The sequence below is a fragment of the Pongo pygmaeus genome, chromosome 13, assembly GCF_028885625.2.
Source record: "Pongo pygmaeus isolate AG05252 chromosome 13, NHGRI_mPonPyg2-v2.0_pri, whole genome shotgun sequence".
Lineage (NCBI taxonomy): Eukaryota > Metazoa > Chordata > Mammalia > Primates > Hominidae > Pongo > Pongo pygmaeus.
Window position 1 is genome coordinate 119,165,062 of NC_072386.2, and position 21,108 is coordinate 119,186,169.

At 48.5% G+C, this 21,108-nt stretch overlaps 1 protein-coding gene across 19 annotated transcripts in view; it reads left to right on the forward strand.

Moving 5' to 3' along the window:
• The window catches only part of ODF2 (outer dense fiber of sperm tails 2), a 45,842-nt gene extending 26,133 nt beyond the window's left edge, over positions 1-19,709 (forward strand). For 15 of the 19 annotated variants that reach the window (XM_054501067.2, XM_054501068.2, XM_054501069.2 and 12 more), the window contains 13 exons: positions 250-321; positions 1,484-1,555; positions 2,617-2,733; positions 3,379-3,564; positions 4,042-4,151; positions 6,567-6,702; positions 11,117-11,227; positions 11,392-11,496; positions 13,188-13,346; positions 14,735-14,835; positions 17,165-17,327; positions 17,769-17,894; positions 18,816-19,709. In XM_054501067.2, coding sequence (XP_054357042.1) covers positions 250-321; positions 1,484-1,555; positions 2,617-2,733; positions 3,379-3,564; positions 4,042-4,151; positions 6,567-6,702; positions 11,117-11,227; positions 11,392-11,496; positions 13,188-13,346; positions 14,735-14,835; positions 17,165-17,327; positions 17,769-17,894; positions 18,816-19,004 — 1,647 coding nt within the window. In that variant the 3' untranslated portion in view covers positions 19,005-19,709. Of the gene's footprint in view, positions 1-249; positions 322-1,483; positions 1,556-2,616; positions 2,734-3,378; positions 3,565-4,041; positions 4,152-6,566; positions 6,703-11,116; positions 11,228-11,391; positions 11,497-13,187; positions 13,517-14,734; positions 14,836-17,164; positions 17,328-17,768; positions 17,895-18,815 lie in introns of those variants that run through there. The other 4 variants (XM_054501087.1, XM_054501089.1, XM_054501088.1 and 1 more) reach the window with 2 other exon arrangements.
• The last annotated feature ends 1,399 nt before the right edge of the window (positions 19,710-21,108 follow it).

Sequence of the window (21,108 nt, forward strand, 5' to 3'; positions counted from 1 at the left end):
AAGTCAGGCATGGTAGCGCATGCTTGTGGTTCCAGCTACTTGGGAGGCTGAGATGGGAGGATGGCTTGAGCCCAGAAGGACCAGGCTGTGGTGGGCCATGATTGCACCACTGCACTCCAGCCTGGGCAACAAAGTAAGACTCTAAAAAAAAAAAAATACAGTTTTTGGAAAAGGTAAAGAATCAATAAAATGTAGACATCTGGGTTTATTGCTTAATGACTTGACCTTTTCCTTTGCCTTTCTTTGAAGGATTCTGAAAGACTAATGGAACAACAAGGAGCACTACTGAAACGGCTGGCAGAGGCCGACTCAGAGAAAGCGGTAACTAAGGCTGCCCCTGTCTACTCTAGTGGGTACAGGTGGCAAGAGCGTCGTTCGGCTACAAAGTGTAGAGGTGCTTGGATCAAGGCAGGCGGGCTGGAGCATTTCGCTGGGTCTTAGTTTCACGATCTGTAAAATGGTCTGATGTCCTCCTGTCATGCTTGTTCTGATAGGTTTGTCTAGTTAGTTACTTGAGACCTTGAGCCACAAAGCGGGACACCAACATAGGGAGGGTAATAATGATGTTGGATTTGTAAATCATCCGTGTCTGTTAAAGCTGGATTTCCATCAAATTTGTATTATGGATTCAAAGCCATCAAAAAGCACACACCTTTGGACTCAGTAATCCTAATTCTAGGAATCTCTCCCAAAGCAGCATGTTCCAAAGTCTGTTCATGGAACCCTAAGTTCTTCAAGATGTTAATGAGTGCAAGAAACCGAAGGGGAGGTTCCATAGCCAGTTAAATTTGGGAAACCATAGGCTGGCCTGAACATGAACAGCTTCTTCCAAGACTTTTTTGGAGTGTCTGCTGTGTTAATGCTTATCTAAGTCTCCAAGAGAGGAGAAGGAGACAGAGGCCCAGTTTCCCAAGGTGTGGCCTGTGGCCTCTGATGCTTAGTCGATGAAGGAGTGGAGATGCAGCAAGCTTGGCGATAATGCCTAAACCTGCATTCCCAGCTCAAGAACCCTTGTTAAGTTATGATATAGATCAGTAACTTGAAACGTCAAGCAGCTCTTTCAAAAGATACAGAAGATTTAATCACATTGTGGTAAACATGAGATTTTAGGCTATGGAACAAAGTAGGCATATGACTTTTTTTTTTAACAGGGTGCTGAGCATATGAGTTTTAATGTGCATTAACAGTGGTTATCTCTGCATGGGGGGTTACGGGGTTTCTTTGGAGGATTTTTTTGGTGTGTTCTCAATGTTTTCTACAATTAACATTACTGTTCTTAAATTGCAAAATAAATACATGTTCATTGTTTAAAAAAAGTGTTTTAATGTATATGTTAGGTGCTTCCTACCAGGATCTCTGACATGGGCCAATGTATGTAGGACCTTGGGCCCCAGTGGCCAGGCACTCAGAAGTTTCTCTCCTCCCTGGGCCGGGCCTCTTTGCCCTTCCCAAGGGGCACCTGACAGCCTGTGTTCTCTCCCAGCGCCTGCTGTTACTGCTGCAAGACAAGGACAAGGAGGTGGAAGAGCTCCTTCAGGAAATACAATGTGAGAAGGTATTGTCCCCAGCAGTTGTGCTTTTTTTTTTTTTTTTTTTTTTAAGACAGAGTCTCGCTCTGTCACCAGGCTGGAGTGCACTGGCGCGATCTCAGCTCACTGCAACCTCTGCCTCCCGGGTTCGAGCGATACTCCTGCCTCAGCCTCCTGAGTAGCTGGGACTACAGGCGTGCACCACCATGCCCAGCTAATTAGTAGAGATGGGGTTTTACCATGTTGGCCAGGATGGTCCTATCTCTTGACCTCGTAATCTGCCTGCCTTGTCCTCCCAAAGTGCTGGAATTACAGGCATGAGCCACTGCGCCCAGCCGCAGTTGTACATTTTTATGAGCCAGTAGAATATAATGGATACGCAGAGAGCTGGGTTCAAATCCTGCCTTTAGGCCGGGTGCAGTGGCTCATGTCTGGCACTTTTTTCGAGACCAGCCTAGGCCACTCCCTAGCACTTTGGGAGGCCAATGCAGGAGGATTGATTGAGGCCAGGAGTTTGAGACTGTCCTGGGCAACACAGGGAGACCCCATCTCTACAAAATAAAAATTAAAATTAAAAAATCAACCAGGTGTGGTGGCATGCACCTGTAGTTCCAGCTACACTGGATGCTGAGATGGGAGGATCACTTGAGCCTGGGAGACTGAGGCTGCAATGAGTCATGGTCATGCCACTGCACTCCAGCCTCGGCAACAGAGTGATACCCTGTTACAAAAAAAAAAAAAAAAATTGTTGACCACGCATGGTGGCTCACACCTGTAATCCCAGCACTTTGGGAGGCCGAGGCAGGTGGATCACTTGAGGTCAGGAGATCGAGACCAGTCTGGCCAACATGGTGAAACCCTGTCTCTACTAAAAATACAAAAAACTATCCGGGTTTGATGGCACGTGCCTGTAACCCCAGCTACTCAGGAGGCTGAGGCGGGAGAATCGCTGGAGCCCTAGAGGTGGAGGTTGCAGTGAGCCGAGATTGCGCCACTGCACTCCAGCCTGGGAAACAGAGCGAGACTCCATATGAAAAAACAAACAAACAAAAATTGTGCCTCCATCACTTTCTCTGTCTCTCCACAGGCTCAAGCAAAGACAGCCTCTGAGCTTTCTAAATCCATGGAGTCCATGCGTGGGCATTTGCAGGCACAGCTTCGGTCCAAAGAGGCTGAGAATAGTCGCCTGTGCATGCAGATCAAGGTACCTATTGGCCCCACAAGTGCGGAAAGAGGAGGCAAGCGCCTGCCAATTTGATGGTAGTGGCCTGGCCCAGATATCACACTCAGGAAGTATGCCTCCAAAGGTTTCTGAGGCAGCTGATGACAAAATACTCAGGCCTCAGAGACATTCTAGGACAGTGGCAAGAGCAATGGACAGAGACCCAGGAAGTGTTGGGCATCCTTCCCAACAGTGACGGGGTTGCGTGCCATGCCCGCAGGCCTATCACTTAATCCCCTAGGCCCTCAGTTCTCCTAATTACCCAAGGGAAAGGGATGGTCTCTTTGTAGCCCAGGGGTCCTCTGAGGTCATAGTCTGCTGAGTGACCAAGGAACTATCTCTGACCACAAGGCTGGGAGTTCAGGGAAGGATTCCAGAGCAGTTCTGACCTAATATCAAGACCCCATGGGCTGAGAGATCCAGGGAGGTGTCGTGGGGAGCTGGGAGGGACTGTGTCTCTGGTCCGAGTTAGGGGAGCCTCTCACACAGCTGAGCACTTTTCTCTGTCTTCCTCGTTTCCTCTCTGCTCTTGCCTTTTCCTGCCTTTCTCCTTCACCCTCTGCTTTGCCTTCCCACAACCTCCTTGTCTCTCTTCTCCCTCTCTGTCTCACCCCTTCCCCCTTCCAGAATCTGGAGCGCAGTGGGAATCAGCACAAGGCAGAAGTGGAGGCCATCATGGAGCAGCTGAAGGAGTTGAAGCAGAAGGGAGACCGAGACAAAGAGAGCTTGAAGAAGGCCATCCGAGCCCAGAAGGAGCGAGCCGAGAAGAGCGAGGAGTACGCTGAGCAGCTGCACGTGCAACTCGCCGACAAGGTCGCAGGCCTGGGGTGCCCAGCTCCTCACCTGCCCTGAGGAGGGCTGGGTGATGGCAGAGGGGTGGTCAGCCAGATGGGTAGCGGGGAGGGGTGGGGGATGAGGGATGGTAGTGGTGGAAAGGATAGATAGCTGGGGAGGAGGGAGAGGGAGTTAAGGAGATCAAATGGGTAAAAGCTGGATGGATGGGTGGCTGGAGATGATTGGAGGCTTTGTAGGAGAGTTCAGCCACATCAGCTTTGTGGGTGAGAATAATGGTTAAGGAAGGATTTACAAACAGGATGCATTTGATTGCTAGAAATCTGGGAGCACTAGTTGGGCTCCCACTGTCGCTCCCAGCGCCCTCTAGAAAGGTGAATTCCAGAATGAGGTTTAGGTTACCAGGGTGAGAAACCACCTAGGATGAGCCCGCTCCCAGCTCCTGGCAGCCTCAGCACTGACACTAGGCTGACAGGCCCTTTTATCCCGTGTTCCCAGGATCTTTATGTTGCTGAAGCTTTATCCACTCTGGAGTCCTGGAGGAGCCGCTACAACCAAGTTGTAAAAGACAAGGGAGACCTCGAGCTGGAAATTATTGTCCTGAATGAGTATGTCTTAGAGTAGGAGAGGGAACGTGGCGCTGTTGAGGGACTTGGGTGTGCAGGTGGGAGGGGCCTGGTGGCTCAGGGAAGGCCACGTGGCTGCTGTTTGTACTCTCCAGGTTGGGGGCTGCACTGGGCTGTGATGTGGGCAGCCCTGAGCTAGGCTTTCTGGTTGGAGCTGGGGTGCAAGCTCTGGCCCTAGTCCTGGGGTCCTACCCTACTGTCAGGCACTGGCTAGGGGCCGGGTCTCTCTGGTCACAGAGGTGTGGGTCTGACTTTAGCACCTGGGCCTGATCCTGTCCCCAGTCTACACAGCATTTGAAATGGGCACCCTGGTGTCCTCATTCCTATTGGGGAATGGGGCAGATGGTGACCCAAGTGTCTTCTCTCTGTTGTCTGCCCAGGGAGAGCAGCTGTTTGCCAGTGCCTGCCAATCAGTAGGTCAGTGGTATGGCATGGGAGTAGGGGGCAAAAGTGGCCTCAAGTTGCAAGTGACTGAGCTGACACCTTTCTTGCCCACTGGCGAACTGTGAGCAGTGACCATTCATTCCGTCATTCTCCTTTTTTCCTTCATTTATTGGAAAAACATATATTGAGCATCTACCATATACCAAGCTGCTGTGTGCTGGCCATCAGGGTTACAGCAGTAAGAAGACAAATGCGTTCCCTGCTCTCCACTCTGTAGAGGAGACAGGGCTGCGAGAGGCACAGACTCCCTGGACTAAGCATAGGTCATGGGGGCGCCCATTTAGTCTCCTAGGTCAGGAAAGTCTCTTACTGTATTCAACTCAACTTAGCAAACATGTTCTGAGAACCCGCTATGTGCCAGGCTCTATACCAGCTGCTGTCCTTAGGGCGTTCTCTGTCTAGTGGGAGAACATAGATACCTAAGACAGAAGCGTACATGGTACAGGGGAGGGGTCAGGGACAAGATGTCTTGAAGTCTGAACTGGGTTTTTAAGTGTGAGTAGGAGTTTGCCAGGTAAACCGGAGTTGCCAGCAAACTGATGTGTTTGCTTGGGCCTAGTCAGTGTTCAGTGGTGGACTGTAATTGGTCAATACTGAGAGCACATATTGTGCAAAGGTTTTTTTGATGGGTCTGTGGTCAAGATAGAGGAGTAAGCACCTGTGAGCACCAGGGCTCCTCTTGAGGCCACAGTCTCTGCCCTTTGACTGATGATAGCCTTGCTGAGTGACTGAGGGAGCAACAGCGAGCGGAAGGGACTGGGGGTGGGGCAGGCAGCTGGCTTCTAAGTTGGTGTCTTTCTCTCTATTTGTACCTTTTTCCCACACCACATTCATTGCTGTTCCTTCCTGTGTTAGGTGGGTGTTCATATGTGAATGAACAATCATGGCACCAGCCCCCTGCTGGGGGTACAAAAGCCCAGGGTGCTCAGGGTCCTGCTGGAGAGGAATGACTGGGTGATAATCCCTGACCAACAGCCTGGGAGTCCAGGAAGGGATTCCAGGAGAGTCTGTCCTAACACCAAGACCTGATAGGCAGAGAGATTCCAGGAGGTGTCATACGGAGTTGGGAAGGGATCATGTCTCTGGTCCTTGCCTTCCAAGGGTATCTTGGCCTTATGAGAGGATCAAGATGGGTACACATCCCTCTCTCTCTCTTTTTTTTTTTTTTAATGGAGACAAGGTCTTGCTCCTTCACCCAGGCTATAGTGCAGTGGCACCAGCATAGCTCACTGCAACCTTCAACTACTGGGATCAAGCAATCCTCCCGCCTCGGCCTCTCAAAGCACTGGGATTACAGGTGTGAGCTGCCACACCCAGCCCACACTTCTCTTAATAAGTCATTGCTTATTGTTGAATTGTAGATGGTTTCTTGGAGGGAGAGGTATGGGAGACACATCTTAACGGACGTCGTTCAGAGGTGGGACAGGCATGGGAGTGCCACAGCAGCAATGCCAAGGCAGGGCAGCAGAGTTGCTTCTCAGTGTGGAGATTGGGGAGCAGGCAGGCAGTATGTCGAGTGATGAGAACACTTGGTCCCACACCACACAAAGACCTGGGTTCTTTCGAACCTGTGTAATTGGCCGGGTGCGGTGGCTCACGCCTGTAATCCCAGCACTTTGGGAGGCCGAGGCGGGCAGATCACGAGGTCAGGAGAGCGAGACCATCCTGGCTAACACGGTGAAACCCCATCTCTACTAAAAATACAAAAACTTAGCTGGGCGTGGCGGTGGGCGCCTGTAGTCCCAGCTACTCGGGAGGCTGAGGCAGGAGAATGGCGTGAACACGGGAGGCGGAGCTTGCAGTGAGCCGAGATCGCGCCACTGCACTCCGGCCTGGGTGACAGAGTGAGACTCCGTCTCAAAAAAAAAAACAAAAAAAAAAACCACACACTGAAAAACAAACAAACCTGTGTAATTGATTCTCTCTGTCTGCTTTCACTTTGTGATCTTCCAGCCGGGTAACAGATCTCGTAAACCAACAACAAACCTTGGAGGAGAAGATGCGGGAAGACCGGGATAGCCTGGTGGAGAGACTGCACCGTCAGACTGCTGAGTATTCCGCATTCAAGCTGGAGAATGAGAGGCTGAAGGTTCGCAGTGAGAGCTGGGGACCAGGCAGCTGGGTGGGGCCCAGCGAGCTGATGAGGGGTCTTGTCTTAAGTGGGCCTGGGGGCATCTTGACTAAGAGGGAGTCAGCAAAGCCTGGATTTGACCAGGCATGGTGGCTTAGGCCTGTAATCCCAGCATTTTGGGAGGCCAAGGCAGGTGGATCACTTGAGCCTAGGAGTTCGAGACCAACCTGGGCAACATGGCAAAATCCTGTCTCTGCAAAACATACAAAAAGTAGCCAGGCGTGGAGGCATGCGCCTGTAGTCCCAGCTACTCCGGAAGCTGAGTTGGGAGAATCGCTTGAGCCTGGCAGGTTGAGGCTGTGGTGAGCTGAGATCGCCCCACTGCACTCCAGCCTGGAAAACAGAGAGAGACTCTGTGTCAAAAAAAAAAGAAAGCCTGAATTCAACTCCTTACTCTGCCGCTTCCTGGCTGTAGGACCTGAGTGAAAAATTCCATGCCTCTTCCTTAGGTAGAGGAAATGAGGTCCTTGTGAGAATGTGGTAACGCGTGTGAAATGCTTAACATGGTGCACTCAGCCTGCGCACATGAGATAGAGCTCATTTGAGGTTAATGTGGGCTCTCCTGGGGGCCTGCTGGGCCCCTTCACGGGCATTAATTCTCACTTAAACTGTCCAACCTGCCAGTAACGTGATGATTATCTCCATTTGAAATGAGAATAAGGGGCCGGGCTCACGTCTGTAATCCCAGCACTTTGGGAGGCTGAGGCAGGCGGATCACCTGAGGTCAGGAGTTCAAGACCAGCCTGGCCAACATAGCGAAACTCCGTCTCTACTAAAAATACAAAAAAGATTATCTGGGCATGGTGGTGTGTGCCTGTAATCCCAGCTACTCAGGAGGCTGAGGCAGGAGAATTGCTTGAGCCTGGGAAGTGGAGGTTGCAGTGAGCCGAGATCGCGCCGCTGCACTCCAGCCTGGGCAACACAGCGAGACTCTGTCTCAAAAGAAAAAACAAGAAATGAGAATAAGAAAACTGAGGCTGAGAGAAAGGTCAAGTGTCTTGCCAAGATTTTGCCCTAGGAAGTATCAGAGTTGAGATTTGAACCCAAGTCTGACTCGAGCCCTAGCTCTTAACCTCACCATACCCATATCCAGCCTGCCAGGAGTGAGAGGCACCTGAGCAGAGGTTGACATTTCAGAGACAGGTTTTATCTTGCTTTTTTGTTGATCTGGGCAATAACATCTAGCTTTATTTTTTCACTGATTTTGTTTTTTATTGTTAAGATTGATTTTAAGGAAGAATAACATATGGAAAAGTACACAGATCCTAGAATTTTCATAAAGTGAATATACTTTGTCCATCACTCACTCTGATTGAACCTTGCTTGCACTCTAGTGACCTTTCTTGTTACTAATACACCTGTAAAGGTAACTGCTAGACCATCTCCTGTCACCACAAATTAGTTGCCTGCTTTTAACTTTAGAGATTTGAATAGTTTGAATATCCTTGGGCCTGGCTTCTACTCCGCAAGTTTGTTGAGTCAGCCCCATTGTTTGTAGCAGTTTATTCATCCTCAGCGCTCTAGGGTATGCCGTTATATGAACACACCACAGTATATTTGTCCATTCTACTGTCAGTGGACATTTGGGTTTCCATAGTGTTGCTGTGAACATCTTTGTATGTCTTTAGGTGTATACATTTGGTGCGTCTTTATTGTTTATATACCTTGAAGTAGGATTGCCAGGTCATCATGGGGTGTGCATAAGTCTATATTTGGTAGATGTCACTGAATAGTAAAGTGTGTCACTGAGTAGTAAAGTAGTTACTGGTAGATGTTACTGAATAGTAAAGTAGTTGAACAAATCTCCACATCTGTCAGTGGTGAGTAAAAGGATAACAGTTGCTCCTTGCCTCCTTGGCAACGCTTGGTAGCTTGGTATTGAGTGTCTATTTTATGTTAGCTACTCCAGTGGGAGTGTAGTAGTATCTCATCTGTATAGTGCAATTGTCGGATAAATTAAAAGTAACATGCACGTCTTAACAGTTATTTAGGAGGCCAGCCATGGTGGCTCACACCTGTAATCTCAATGTGAGAGGACTGCTTGAGGCCAGGAGTTCTAGACCAGCCTGGGCAACCCCAGCAAGACCCCATCTCTACAAAAAAATTTTAAAAGCCAACAATTATTTAGGGGATTAGTTATAGTATGGTGCATCTGTATAGTGTATTACAGTGTGGCCATTCAAAATGATGTTTGTAGGAGTAATATTTTCCTAGTATAATTTTTTTTTTTTTTTGAGACAGAGTCTTGCTCTGTTGCCCAGGCTGGAGTGAAGTGGCACGATCTCAGCTCACTGCAACCTCCACCTCCCAGGATCAAGTGATTCTCCTGCCTCAGCCTCCCAAGTAGCTGGGATTACAGGCATCCGCCACCATGCCCAGCTAATTTTTTGTATTTTTAGTAAGAGACAGGGTTTCACCACGTTGGCCAGGCTGGTCTCGAACTTCTGACCTCAGGTGATCCACCTGCCATGGCTTCCCAAAGTGTTGGGATTACAGGTGTGAGCCACCACGCCTGGCCTTTCCTAGTATAATTGTAAAAGTTAAATATGTTCATAGTAAAAATTCAAAACATTACAGAAATGTGATGTAGACATGAAGATCTTCGCTAGCCATGAACATATATTTTTCTAGATTTTCCCCCAGTACTAACATATCAAGCACACACACATCCACTCATCCATCCATTATTCTTTCACTTGCTTTTCTGATTTAACTATATTTACGGACATCTGTTAAGATTGGTTTTTTGAGCTTTATCTCTCTTTTAAGTGACTACTACTTATTTTATTCATTTGATACAGCATGATTTATATTGTCCCATTTAAGATGAATATTTGGGTTATAGGAAGACATTTATTTATTTATTTATTTATTTATTTATTTATTTATTTTTTAAATTTCCCTCCTGCATTATAAGTTGAGAGGACATTTATTGACTTGAGAGAAGTTCACAACATAATTTTTTTTTTTTTTAAATTTTTGGTAGAGATGGGGTTTTACCATGTTGGCCAGGCTGATCTCAAACTCCAGACCTCCAGGCTGGAGTGCAGTGGTGCAATCTCAGCTCGCTGCAACCTCCACCTCCCAGGTTCAAGTGTTTCTTCTGCCTCACCCTCCCAAGTAGCTGGGACTACAGGCACACACCAGCACGTCTGGCTGATTTTTGTATTTTTAGTAGAGACGAGGTTTCACCATATTGGTCAGGCTGGTCTCGAACTCCTGACCTCGTGGTCCGCCCACCTTGGCCTCCTAAAGTGCTGGGATTACACTCCTAAAGTGTGAGCCACCACATCCGGCCCACAACATATTGTTAATTTTAAAAGTGTGTTACGGCTAGATGTGGTGGCTCATGCCTATAATCCCAGCACTTTGGGAGGCCGAGGTGGGCGGATCACTTGAGGTCTGGAGTTTGAGATCGGCCTGGCCAACATGGTAAAACCCCATCTCTACCAAAAATATAAAAAATTAGCCGGGTGTGGGGTGTGTGCCTGTAAGCCCAGCTACTCTGGAGGCTGAGGCAGGAGAATAGCTTGAACCTGGGAGGTGGAGGTTGCATTGAGCCGAGATTGTGCCTTTGCACTCCAGCCTGGGCAACAGAGCGAGACTCCATCTCAAAAAAAAAATAAACAAATAAAAAGTATGTTACATACAACCTGGCAGATCCCATGGTGGGGAAAAAGTATGTTACATAGCAGTAAGTATAGTATAGTCTCATTCTTTTTGACAGAAATGAAAAAGTTATGCAGCTATAGATATATAGCCATATCCCAAGTCATTAAGCATTAGGATTAGTGTGTCTTGGTTTTATCCCCATTTTCTTTTTTTTTTTTTGAGACGGAGTCTTGCTCTGTCGCCCAGGCTGGAGTGCAGTGGCACGATCTCGGCTTACTGCAAGCTCCGCCTCCGGCTTCATGCCATTCTCCTGCCTCAGCCTCCCGAGTAGCTGGTACTACAGGCGCCCACCACCACGCCCGGCTAATTTTTTGTACTTTTAGTAGAGACGGAGTTTCACCGTGTTAGCCTGGATGGTCTCGATCTCCTGACCTCGTGATCTGCCCACCTTGGCCTCCCAAAGTGCTGGGATTAAAGGCGTGAGCCCCTGCTCCCGGCCTGGTTTTATCCCCATGTTCTTTAATGATTACATATTGCTTTTGGATTAAGAAAAAACAGAAGTCATTTATTTGCATCTCTATTCACTTGAGGTGGTAACATTAGGAGTCTTACCTGCTTCTCGGTGCTTCTCTCAGGGAAAGTGCTTTGTGGGTTAGAGTAGGGGGCCTTTCCTTTGCTGGTTCTTAGGATAGAGTTGAGGGTAGGAGGTCCACCTGAAGCAGAACCTTCCTGTGGGTTACTCATGAGCCATCCTTTCCAGGCCAGCTTTGCTCCAATGGAGGACAAACTCAACCAGGCACACCTCGAGGTCCAGCAGCTGAAGGCCTCAGTGAAGAACTATGAGGGGATGATTGACAACTATAAGAGTCAGGTAGTCCTCACTGGGGCCCTGGCCCTTCTGAGCAGTGCCCACCCTGCCCCCATCAGACTGGGGGCTCCCTACCAGGCCACTTCCAGGAAGGGTTGGGTATGGAAGATGGTTTTCACCAAAACGTGGCTCTGCCTAAGATGAACCACAGTGTTGTTGGTCCCTAGGTGATGAAGACCAGGTTGGAGGCTGATGAAGTAGCTGCCCAGCTAGAACGCTGTGACAAAGAGAACAAGATCCTTAAAGATGAGATGAACAAAGAGATTGAGGCGGTACTGCTTTCCTTCCTTGCTTTCTTCTCCTACCCAATTCCATATCTAACTCAATGACTGTGAGTCTGTTCCCCTTGTTTGCCTTTGACCTTACCTGATTTGGGCAACAAAGGTGAGCTCATTTTCTCATTGGTGGGCTCATCCACTCCACCCTGTGCCTCTCTCTCCTTTGTCTCTTTCTTGTCTCCTCTCTCCTCTCTCTCATGCTGCTGCTATGTCTTTTTTTTTTTTTTTTTTCTCTTGGTTTTCTTCTACCTCCTTTTCAATTTTCTTAAAATAACAAGGAAAAAACTCTCCTGGCACAGTCTCTCACACCTGTAATCCCAGCACTTTGGGAGACTGAGGCAGGCAGGTCAACTGAGGTCGGGAGTTCGAGACCAGCCTGACCAACATGGTGAAACCCCTGTCTCTACTAAAAACACAAAATTAGCCAGGCCTGGTGGCACATGCCTGTAATCCCAGCTACTCGGGAGGCTGAGGCAGGAGAATCGCTTGAACCCAGGAGGTGGAGGTAGCAGTGAGCCGTCATCACGCCACTACACTCTAGCCTGGGCAACAAGAGTAAAACTCTGTCTCAAAAAACAAACAAACAAACAAACAAACAAAAAAACCTCATGCTTGGAGCATCCAAGTAGACAGAAATCTAGTTATGCCAGGTCTTTGGCATGCCTATTTCATTCTATATGGTGTCCTTATTTTGTACCAGCCAGAAAATATGTCTCCCATCCTCTTCCCAAAAAGGCTTATTCTTCTACAGATGGTTTGGCTGATTAGAGCAGGGGATTATCTTAATGGTTACCTTGGAGATGGGCTGAGTCCAGGCTCAGCCACTAATTTGTTTCATAACCTTGGGCAAGTCAAGCCCCTCTCTAGTTCTCAGTCTCCGTGTTAAGTACAAGGATGGACTTAGACCAGATATTTCTCACTTTTCCCTCTGACCTGTAGCATTGTGACTGCTTTCCTAGGGGCTTTAGAGTAAGACTTTTAAAATTTATTTTATTTTTTTTTTGAGACAGAGTCTTGCTGTGTCACCCAGGCTGGAGTGCAGTGGTGTGATCTCAGCTCACTGCAACCTCCACCTCCCGGGTTCAAGCGATTCTCCTGCCTCAGCGTCCCAAGTAGCTGGGACTACAGGCGTGTGCCACCATTCCCAGCTAATATTTGTATTTTTAGTAGAGACGGGATTTCACCATGTTGGCCAGGGTGGTGTCGAACTCCTGACCTCAAATAATCTGCCCCCCCTTGGCTTTCCAGAGTGCTACTATTACAGGCGTGAGCCACTGCACCTGGCCTGGAGTTAGACTAGACTTTAATCCTGTGTTTACCAGTTTTTAGCTGAATGACCTTGGGCAAATGACTTAGCTCTCTTGATCCTTACTATACTTACATGGGGACAGCATCACCTATTTTACAGGTTGTCTGAATTAAATGAGCAAGTGTGCAGAGAGCCCCTGGTACAATGCCTGGGTCTTGGTGTTTAGCGTGTGGTTGCCATTGTTACGGGATAACTAAATGAATAGCAAGCCACCTGCTCAATGGCCAGCAGGGAGTGTAGGCCACACTTCTGCTATGGATTTTGCAGGATCCTCCACTGGGGACTGTGTCACCCCTGCCCTAACTCTAAAGGACTCTGCCTGGCTCCACTAGGAGCCAGGCCTTTCCCAACTGTGGGTCTTTCCTTCCTGCTTCAGGCACGAAGGCAGTTCCAGTCTCAGCTGGCTGACCTGCAGCAGCTCCCTGACATCCTGAAGATCACGGAGGCGAAGCTGGCTGAGTGCCAAGACCAACTGCAGGGCTATGAGCGGAAGAACATCGACCTCACAGCCATCATATCAGACCTGCGCAGCCGGGTAAGGGACTGGCAGAAAGGGTCCCACGAACTGACCCGAGCAGGGGCCCGCATACCAAGATGAGCTGCACGCCCCCCAAGGGAGGACTACTTCCTTTTTCTTGGCTGCTGCTTTTTAAAAGGAGTGAGCTATCATCAGTGCTGTGAAATAAAAGTCTGGTGTGCCAAATACCATGTGTTTGCACAAAGTGATTGTAGTTATAGGAGCCGTCACTTGCGTGGAGTCACTGGGCCCTCCTGCTGTTGCCCCCACCCAAGACTGCTGCCTCTGCCTGCCTCTGCCCGTGTGCTCCGCAGCTGTCCTCAGCTCCACACCCACAGCTGGGAGATGCCAGCAGACACCGAGCCACAGAATTTCTTTTTTTCTTTCTCTTGCTTTAGCTGCTTCTCCTGACTCTTTAACAGATTCACTGCCTGAGATTCTGTCCTGAAAGAAGCAAGCAGTCCCTTTCTCCCAGAAGCAGTCTGTCTCTGGGTTACTGGAACCATGCCTACTGCCTACAGTGTCCAAGAAATTATATACCGCTCATTTGCAGCGTGACCTTGGGCAAGGCCCCTTCTCCCACTCTTGACGTGTGTACTTGTGATAATTAGAAAAGGGGCTACCATTTTTTGAGCACCTCTTCTGTGTTCCTGCATTCTCTCATTTAATTCCATCAGAAACTTTGTGAGGTGCATGTGTTATTTTCCCCATTTTACAGAAAGCAGCCCAAGGCATAGAGAGGAGAAGTAATTCCCTACCATCACAGAGCTAGTACTTAGTAAGCAGGGATTGGAACCCAGCCAGCTCTGTCTGGTTCCCAAGCCCACGTTCTCAGTACTGTAACCTTACATTACCTGCCTTCTCCATTGAACCTGAGCGTTCTCAGGGCCTTTGAGCCCTGATAGCTGAGGCTTCTGCATAAAACAGCCCTCTGGGTAAATTCTCAAACTTGCCAACTCGAAAGGATTGACAGATTTCCTGTTGTCTTGCCTGCACTTGTCCCCAGTTAAGAGGAGGCTGAGATCAATAGTACCAGCAACATAACAGGTAAAGCTCTGTGGTTGGTTTGTATGGGCCAGTTAGCCCTGCCAGCTGTTTCTGCCTTCTCATGTCTGTCCTGGATCCTAGCTGGGCCTCTCTGAGTGGCCTCCCCTGATCAAGAAAGCATCTTTGTCATTCTTTAGCATCAAACCTGGTTTCTCCCAGTGTGGGGAGAGCCTTTTGTCTTTGGAGTTGGGCCTAACCTGTCCCTGCTGTCCTTTCTCCTCTAGGTTGTGCGTTGAGACTTGGACGCCTGCTGAGGGCACTGTGCCCCTTTCCTGGGTGTGGATAACAGGTCATAGGGAAAGGGGAGGGCTCTAGCGGGAAATTCCTTTGTAAACCAGTCTGTGTTGCTGTCATTTTAGATCGAACACCAGGGGGACAAGCTGGAGATGGCGAGAGAGAAACATCAGGCTTCCCAGAAGGAAAATAAACAGCTGAGTCTGAAGGTGGATGAACTGGAGAGGTTAGAGGCACTTGGTCCCATCTCTGTCCTCTTCCTAGGACCTGAGACTTTCAGCCACTTAGCTGTTTTTTGCTTAGTGTGCGGAAGTGTTTGAGGGACTCGAGGCCCTGGAAGGTACTAGGCAGACCTCAGAGGAAAAGCTGCTTCCATTTCAGTGGTAAGCATTGTGGGAGAGAGCAAGTGGGCCTCTCAGCCTGAGGAGACACTCCATGACAGCGTGATCAGGATCTGCCCACCTGTAGGCACCACCTGTCCCAAAAGGCATGCCTGGTCCGGGCCTGCCAGCAAGGCCCAGTTTGAATGGAGCAGCCAGTATACTGTGGTGGGGACACTTCCCCACTCTTTTCTGCCCTTTCTTGCCAGTCACCCTTCCCAAGACCTTTCTGATCTGACCCTTCTCTGTTATTTACGGATTGTTGGAGGCAGTCAGAGGTGAAGGGTACAGCTTTGGGAATCAGAAGCCCTGGCTTTGGGGCCTAGCTCTGCCACTTAACAAGCATTGTGATCTTGAGCAAATCATTTAATTCCTTTGAAGCTCAATTTCCTCCTTTTGAGGAAAGGGTCAAGGTAGAGTTAATTTATCTATCTATCTATCTATCTATCTATCTATCTATCTATCTATCTAATCTATCTATATCTATCTATCTATCTATCATCTAATCTATCTATCTAATCTATCTATCTAATCTATCTATCATCTCACTCTGTCACCCAGGCTGGAGTGCAGTGGTGCAATCTCAGCTCACTGCAACCTCGACCTCCTGGGCTCAAGCAATTCTCCTGCCGCAACCCCCCAAGTAGCTGGGACTACAGGCGTACGCCACCACGCCTGGCTAATTTTTGTATTTTTTGTAGAGATGGGGTTTCGCCGTGTTGCCCAGGCTGGTCCTGAACTCCTGGGTTCAAGTGATCCACCCACCTAGGCCTCCTAGAGTGCTGGGAGTATAGGCGGGAGCCACCACACCTGGCTGATAATAATCTTTTCATGGTGTTGGTGTGAGTCTTCAATGATATAATCCTGGTAAAGGTCCTAGCATGTTACCTGACGTAGAGAATCGCTCAATATAGCTTAGCATATGTTATTAGTTAGCTGGTATTATCCCAGTTTTAAATATGAGGAAACTGAGCTTGGGGAGGAGTTAAGTGACTTTCCCAGCATCACACTGTTGGCACCTGGCAAAGCATGACTTAGACCCGTGACTGTCTTCCTCGAGAGCTTCTATGAGCATCTGTAAGAGGTAGGCAAGAGGCCGGGCGTGGTGTCTCATGCCTGTAATCCCAGAACTTTGGGAGGCCAAGGCGGGTGGATCATGAGGTCAGGAGATCGAGACCATCCTGGCTAACACGGTGAAATCCCATCTCTACTAAAAAAAAAAAAAAAATATATATATATATATATATATAAAATTAGCCGGGCGCAGTGGCAGGCGCCTGTAGTCCCAGCTACTCAGAAGGCTGAGGCAGGAGAATGGCGTGAACCCGGGAGGCAGAGTTTGCATTGAGCCGAGATAGCGCCACTGCACTCTGGCCTGGGCGAAAGAGCGAGACTCCATCTCAAAAAAAAAGAGGTGGGCAAGAGTCCTCCAGCCCTGGTCCCAGCCTTAGTTTCAGAGGTGAAGGTGCCTGACGTCCTAGGAGGCCCTAAGTGCCCCAGGTGGCCAGTACACTTGCAAGGAGGCTACAACCAAGTGGGCTCCTTCCAGGCTCCACCTCTGCTCTGCCCTGCTGGCCTTGGAAATGGCAGCTAGATCCCGCAGGCCCTGCAGAGCTCCTTAAATTGGAAGGCGTCCTGGAAATGCACTGAGGACAGTGTGTGTATATCGGGATGGCCATATTTGCCCTATGGCTGGTCACACAAGATGTTGAGTGGTGTAGCTGAAGTCCCTTTGCTGTGGGAGGCAGCAGTGAACAGCAGAAGTTGCGGGCTTAGGTTTTGGTTACAGACTTGCCAGCTGTGCTGACTTCAGGCCAATGGATTCCCCTCTCTGAGGCTCAGTTTCTTCATCTCTAAAGTGGGGATAATAATGGTACCATTTTTCTGAGCTGCAAGTTGCTGTGTTCCATGTGATGCTATCCACACTCAACAAAGCCCACGGTCAGTCTCTGCTTGCGTTCCCACCCTTCACTCTGTTCTCTAACCAGTTGCTCCAGCTGCACAGTTCTTTGGCCGCCTTGCTGATCTGCACATTTCTTTGGCTTATTCCTGTGGCTCGTTGGAGATTCTTGGCATGATGAGATCCCCAGTCCAGGAGAGGCTGGCAGCCCCCTGGCGGGGTGGAACATGACAGGTTGGGGTATGCCCAGGATCTGATTGAGTGCTTTCACCTAGGAAACTGGAGGCGACCAGTGCCCAGAATATCGAGTTCCTACAGGTGATTGCCAAGAGGGAGGAGGCAATCCACCAGTCCCAGCTGCGGCTAGAGGAGAAAACACGGGAATGTGGGACCCTGGCAAGGCAGTTGGAGAGCGCCATTGAAGATGCGAGGAGGCAGGTCAGTCCCGACTTCATGAGTGACTAGCTCTGTGACCTTGGGCAAATCACCTAACCTCTCAGCTTATTTCTCCATCTGAAAAATGGGCACACAGTAGTACCGGCTTCATGAATTAGTTGTAAGGATCACATTTTCATTGTAGAGGGCTCAGCACTTGATATCTGATGATTGCTCATTTACTCACTACCCTCTTGAGCCTCACATAGGCTTACCACATCTTAGGTGGTGACTCCTGGAGCACTGGGAAAGGGCAGGCAAATCTGGGTGGCAGGCATAGTCCCCATAGTTAGTTCCTGCCCCAACGTTCTAGAGAACACAGTCCACAATGATGTGCAAGTGCTGTCTGCAAGACCAGATAGTGGGAGGGGCCCAGCCTTCTCTTTGCCAAGTGTTCCCCATGTCCGGTAAACCAGTCTCATGTCTGGGCCTTTGAATGTGCAGGTGGAACAAACCAAGGAGCATGCGCTCTCCAAGGAGCGAGCAGCCCAGAACAAAATCCTGGACCTTGAGACCCAGCTGAGCAGAACCAAAACGGAACTGAGCCAGCTGCGGCGGAGCCGTGATGATGTGAGTCAGGCTGGTGGGCCGGGCTAGGAGAGCGGGCAGCAGACCTAGCTTCTGTGGGGCCTGTGGGCCAAGGTGTTTTGTTGTTACTGTTTTTGTGAATATGACATGGTTTTATTTTTCTCCAATCACTTTCCTATCCCTTAAGGATATCCTGGGTAGATATTTATTTATTTATTTAGAGACGGAGTCTCCCTGTGTCACCCAGGCTGAAATGCAGTGGTACCAGCTCACTGCAACCTCTGCCTCCTGCGTTCATATGATCCCCACCCCACCCTCAGCCTCCCAAGTAGCTGGGATTACAAGTATGTGCCACCATCCCTGGCTACTTTTTTGTGTGTATTTTTAGTAGAGATGGGGTTTCGCCATGTTGGCCAGGCTGGTCTTCAACTCGTGATCTCAAATGATCTGCCCACCTTGGCCTCCCAAAGTGCTGGGATTACAGGCGTGAGCCACTGCACCCAGACTCTTTTTTTGTTTTGTTTTGGACAGAGTTTTACTCTGTCACCCAGGCTACAGTGCAGTGGTGCTGTCATAGCTCACTGCAGCTTCAAACTCCTGGGGTCAAGCAGTCCTCCCACCCCAGCCTCCTGAGCAGCTAGGACTACAGGCGCACACCATCACACCCAGCTAATTTTTGTATTTTTTGTAGAGATAGAGTCTCACTATGTTGCCCATGCTGGTCTTGAACTTCTAGGCTCAAGTGATCATTCCGTCCTGGCCTCCCGAAGTGTTGGGATTATAGGCATGAGCCACTGTGCCTGGCCTTAGAATATTTTCAGAAAGAAACCCCATACGCATTAGAAGTCACTCCACACTCGCCTCCCCAAACCTCCTGGCAACTCCTAAGAAAGTCCCTATGGCTCTATGGATTTCTATTTTGGACACTGCACAGCGGGCCCATGCTCTGTTTCTCCTCGTTAGGCGGACCGCCGCTACCAGAGCCGGCTGCAAGACCTGAAAGATCGCCTGGAGCAGTCCGAGAGCACCAACCGCAGCATGCAGAACTACGTCCAGTTCCTCAAATCATCATACGCCAACGTGTTTGGGGATGGTCCCTACTCTACCTTCCTGACCAGCTCTCCCATCCGCTCCCGATCTCCTCCTGCCTGAGGCCACCTATCAGGGCCTGGAGCCCTGACGGAAGCCATAGGAACTCCAGAGTTGCCAAGCCATAGCTGGGAAGCCTGGTGGTTTTCCTCTCCCAGTGATAAAATGGGTTCAGGGTCTTGTCCTTAGCTACTAGCTCTAGAAAAGTCCCGAAAGCAGCAGAAGGTGAAGCAGGAAGCACTTGGTTTTCTCCTCCCTGATACAGTCACCTGTTGGAAGTGTTAAAATTTCCTCGACAGGCGTTAAATTTACTACTACATTAGGGTACCGCATTTTAACTTACCATGACTTTGCTCCTTCCTTTCCTGAGAAAATATTTCCACTGGATTTTTTCCACCAGTCCCCTTACAGCCCTCATTGTTTTAGGAATCTCTCTCTCAGGTTTTTTCTGACCTAAACCAGCAGGAAGTCGTCCTGGGCTGTAAGCACCATCACTTGCTTTTTTTTTTTCTGATTTCACAAGTGTGGTGTTTTCCCAAGGCTCCCTTCCCAAGCTCAGTGCAAACCTCTCACTCCCAAGTTTCTTTGAGGCCACTTGCCCCCAAGCACTTCACAATAGACCCTCGAGGGCTTGTGTCCATTTGGCCTTTTACAAGTGTAATGCCAATTTCATTGATTTTTGTTTCTTTTTGCCTGATTTGTATCTCCGGAATGCATTTATTCTTGAAATATTTGTGTGATTTTACAAAAAGCTTTTGTAATCAGTTATTTAAGGCTCCATTTGATGATTTCCTTTACCCAACCACTCCTCATCCCTCCTCTAAAAAATGATTAAGTAAAATGCTGCAGGAGAGCCAGTAGACATTTTTAAAGTACTTGGTGCCTGAAACATCAGGCTTCTCATTTCATTTTAGCTCAGGTTGGTGCTTTCACATTGTAATCAGTGAACTGTCAGGAGGGAACAAACTGTAAGAAGGATTGCTTGGTGTTTTAGGGTAGATCACTTTAGCTGTTAGGAAGAGGATGGGATAGTGTACGGTAGATATTTTTAAAATGTGAATTGGTTTCTGAATAAGAATCTGGACCATTTTTGTTCACCATTTTTGTTCGTACTGTGCTAACCTCTGCCCTTCTGATTCTAGCTAGTATTGGCCTGGGTGGTCCAGTCTTCTCACCTCTCAGCCACTCTAACTCAACTCTAGAGAATTTCTTCTCTGTTCTTTTTTCTTCTGGAGACAGGGTCTCTGTCACCCACGCTGAGTGCAATGGCGGGAACATGGCTCACTGCAGCCTTGACTTCCCTAGCTCAAGCAATCCTCCCACCTCAGCCTCCACAGTAGCTGAGAGCACAAGTGTATGCCACCATGCCCAACTAATTTTATTATTTTTTGTGGAGACAGATCTCACCACATTGCCCAGGTTGGTCTTGAATTCCCGGGCTCAAGTGAACCTCTCATTTTGGCCCCCCAGAGTGCTGGGATTACAGGTGTGAGCCACCACACCCAGCCTTCTCTGTGTTCTTGAATCCACCTAGGCATCTGGATTTCAAAGACTAGAAATCTCTTTTCTCTACCAAATTTTGAGGATATTTATAGTTTCCAGCTTTCAGTTTTTCCAACAAAGGTAATTCCAGCTACCATTGCCAAAAAAACTAATTCCATTTTTATACTCTTAACGTAAATAGACATGAACTTATAATAGGTGAAAGACCTTCCTGAGAAAGGACATTTGACAAACTTCCATCAACATGTATATATATCTGTATAACTCATTATTATTTTTGCCAAACTAGAGAAAACCTCAGTGCAGGGCACTGCTATGTAACTCTGGTGTGAGCAACACCTCTCTTGGAGTCCCTTGCTGGGACTCTGGGACTCTTCCAACAATTTTTCTTTTTAAAATATTTTTATTACAAGAAGTCCAGAGAATTTTTAAAAACTCAGAAAATGAAAAATGTTCACATTGCTCATACTCCAGAGAGAATTCTTCCTACCTGAAACTGAGATCTCACGAGGTGGTGGACAATGGAAGGGTCAGAAAGTCTGGGGTCCCAGTTAGAGCCGTCTCTGGACAGTTGGGACTCATTCTATTTTTATTGAGATATAATTCACATAAAATTCACTCTCTTTATTTTTTTGAAACAGGGTCTCCCTCTGTCATCCAAGCT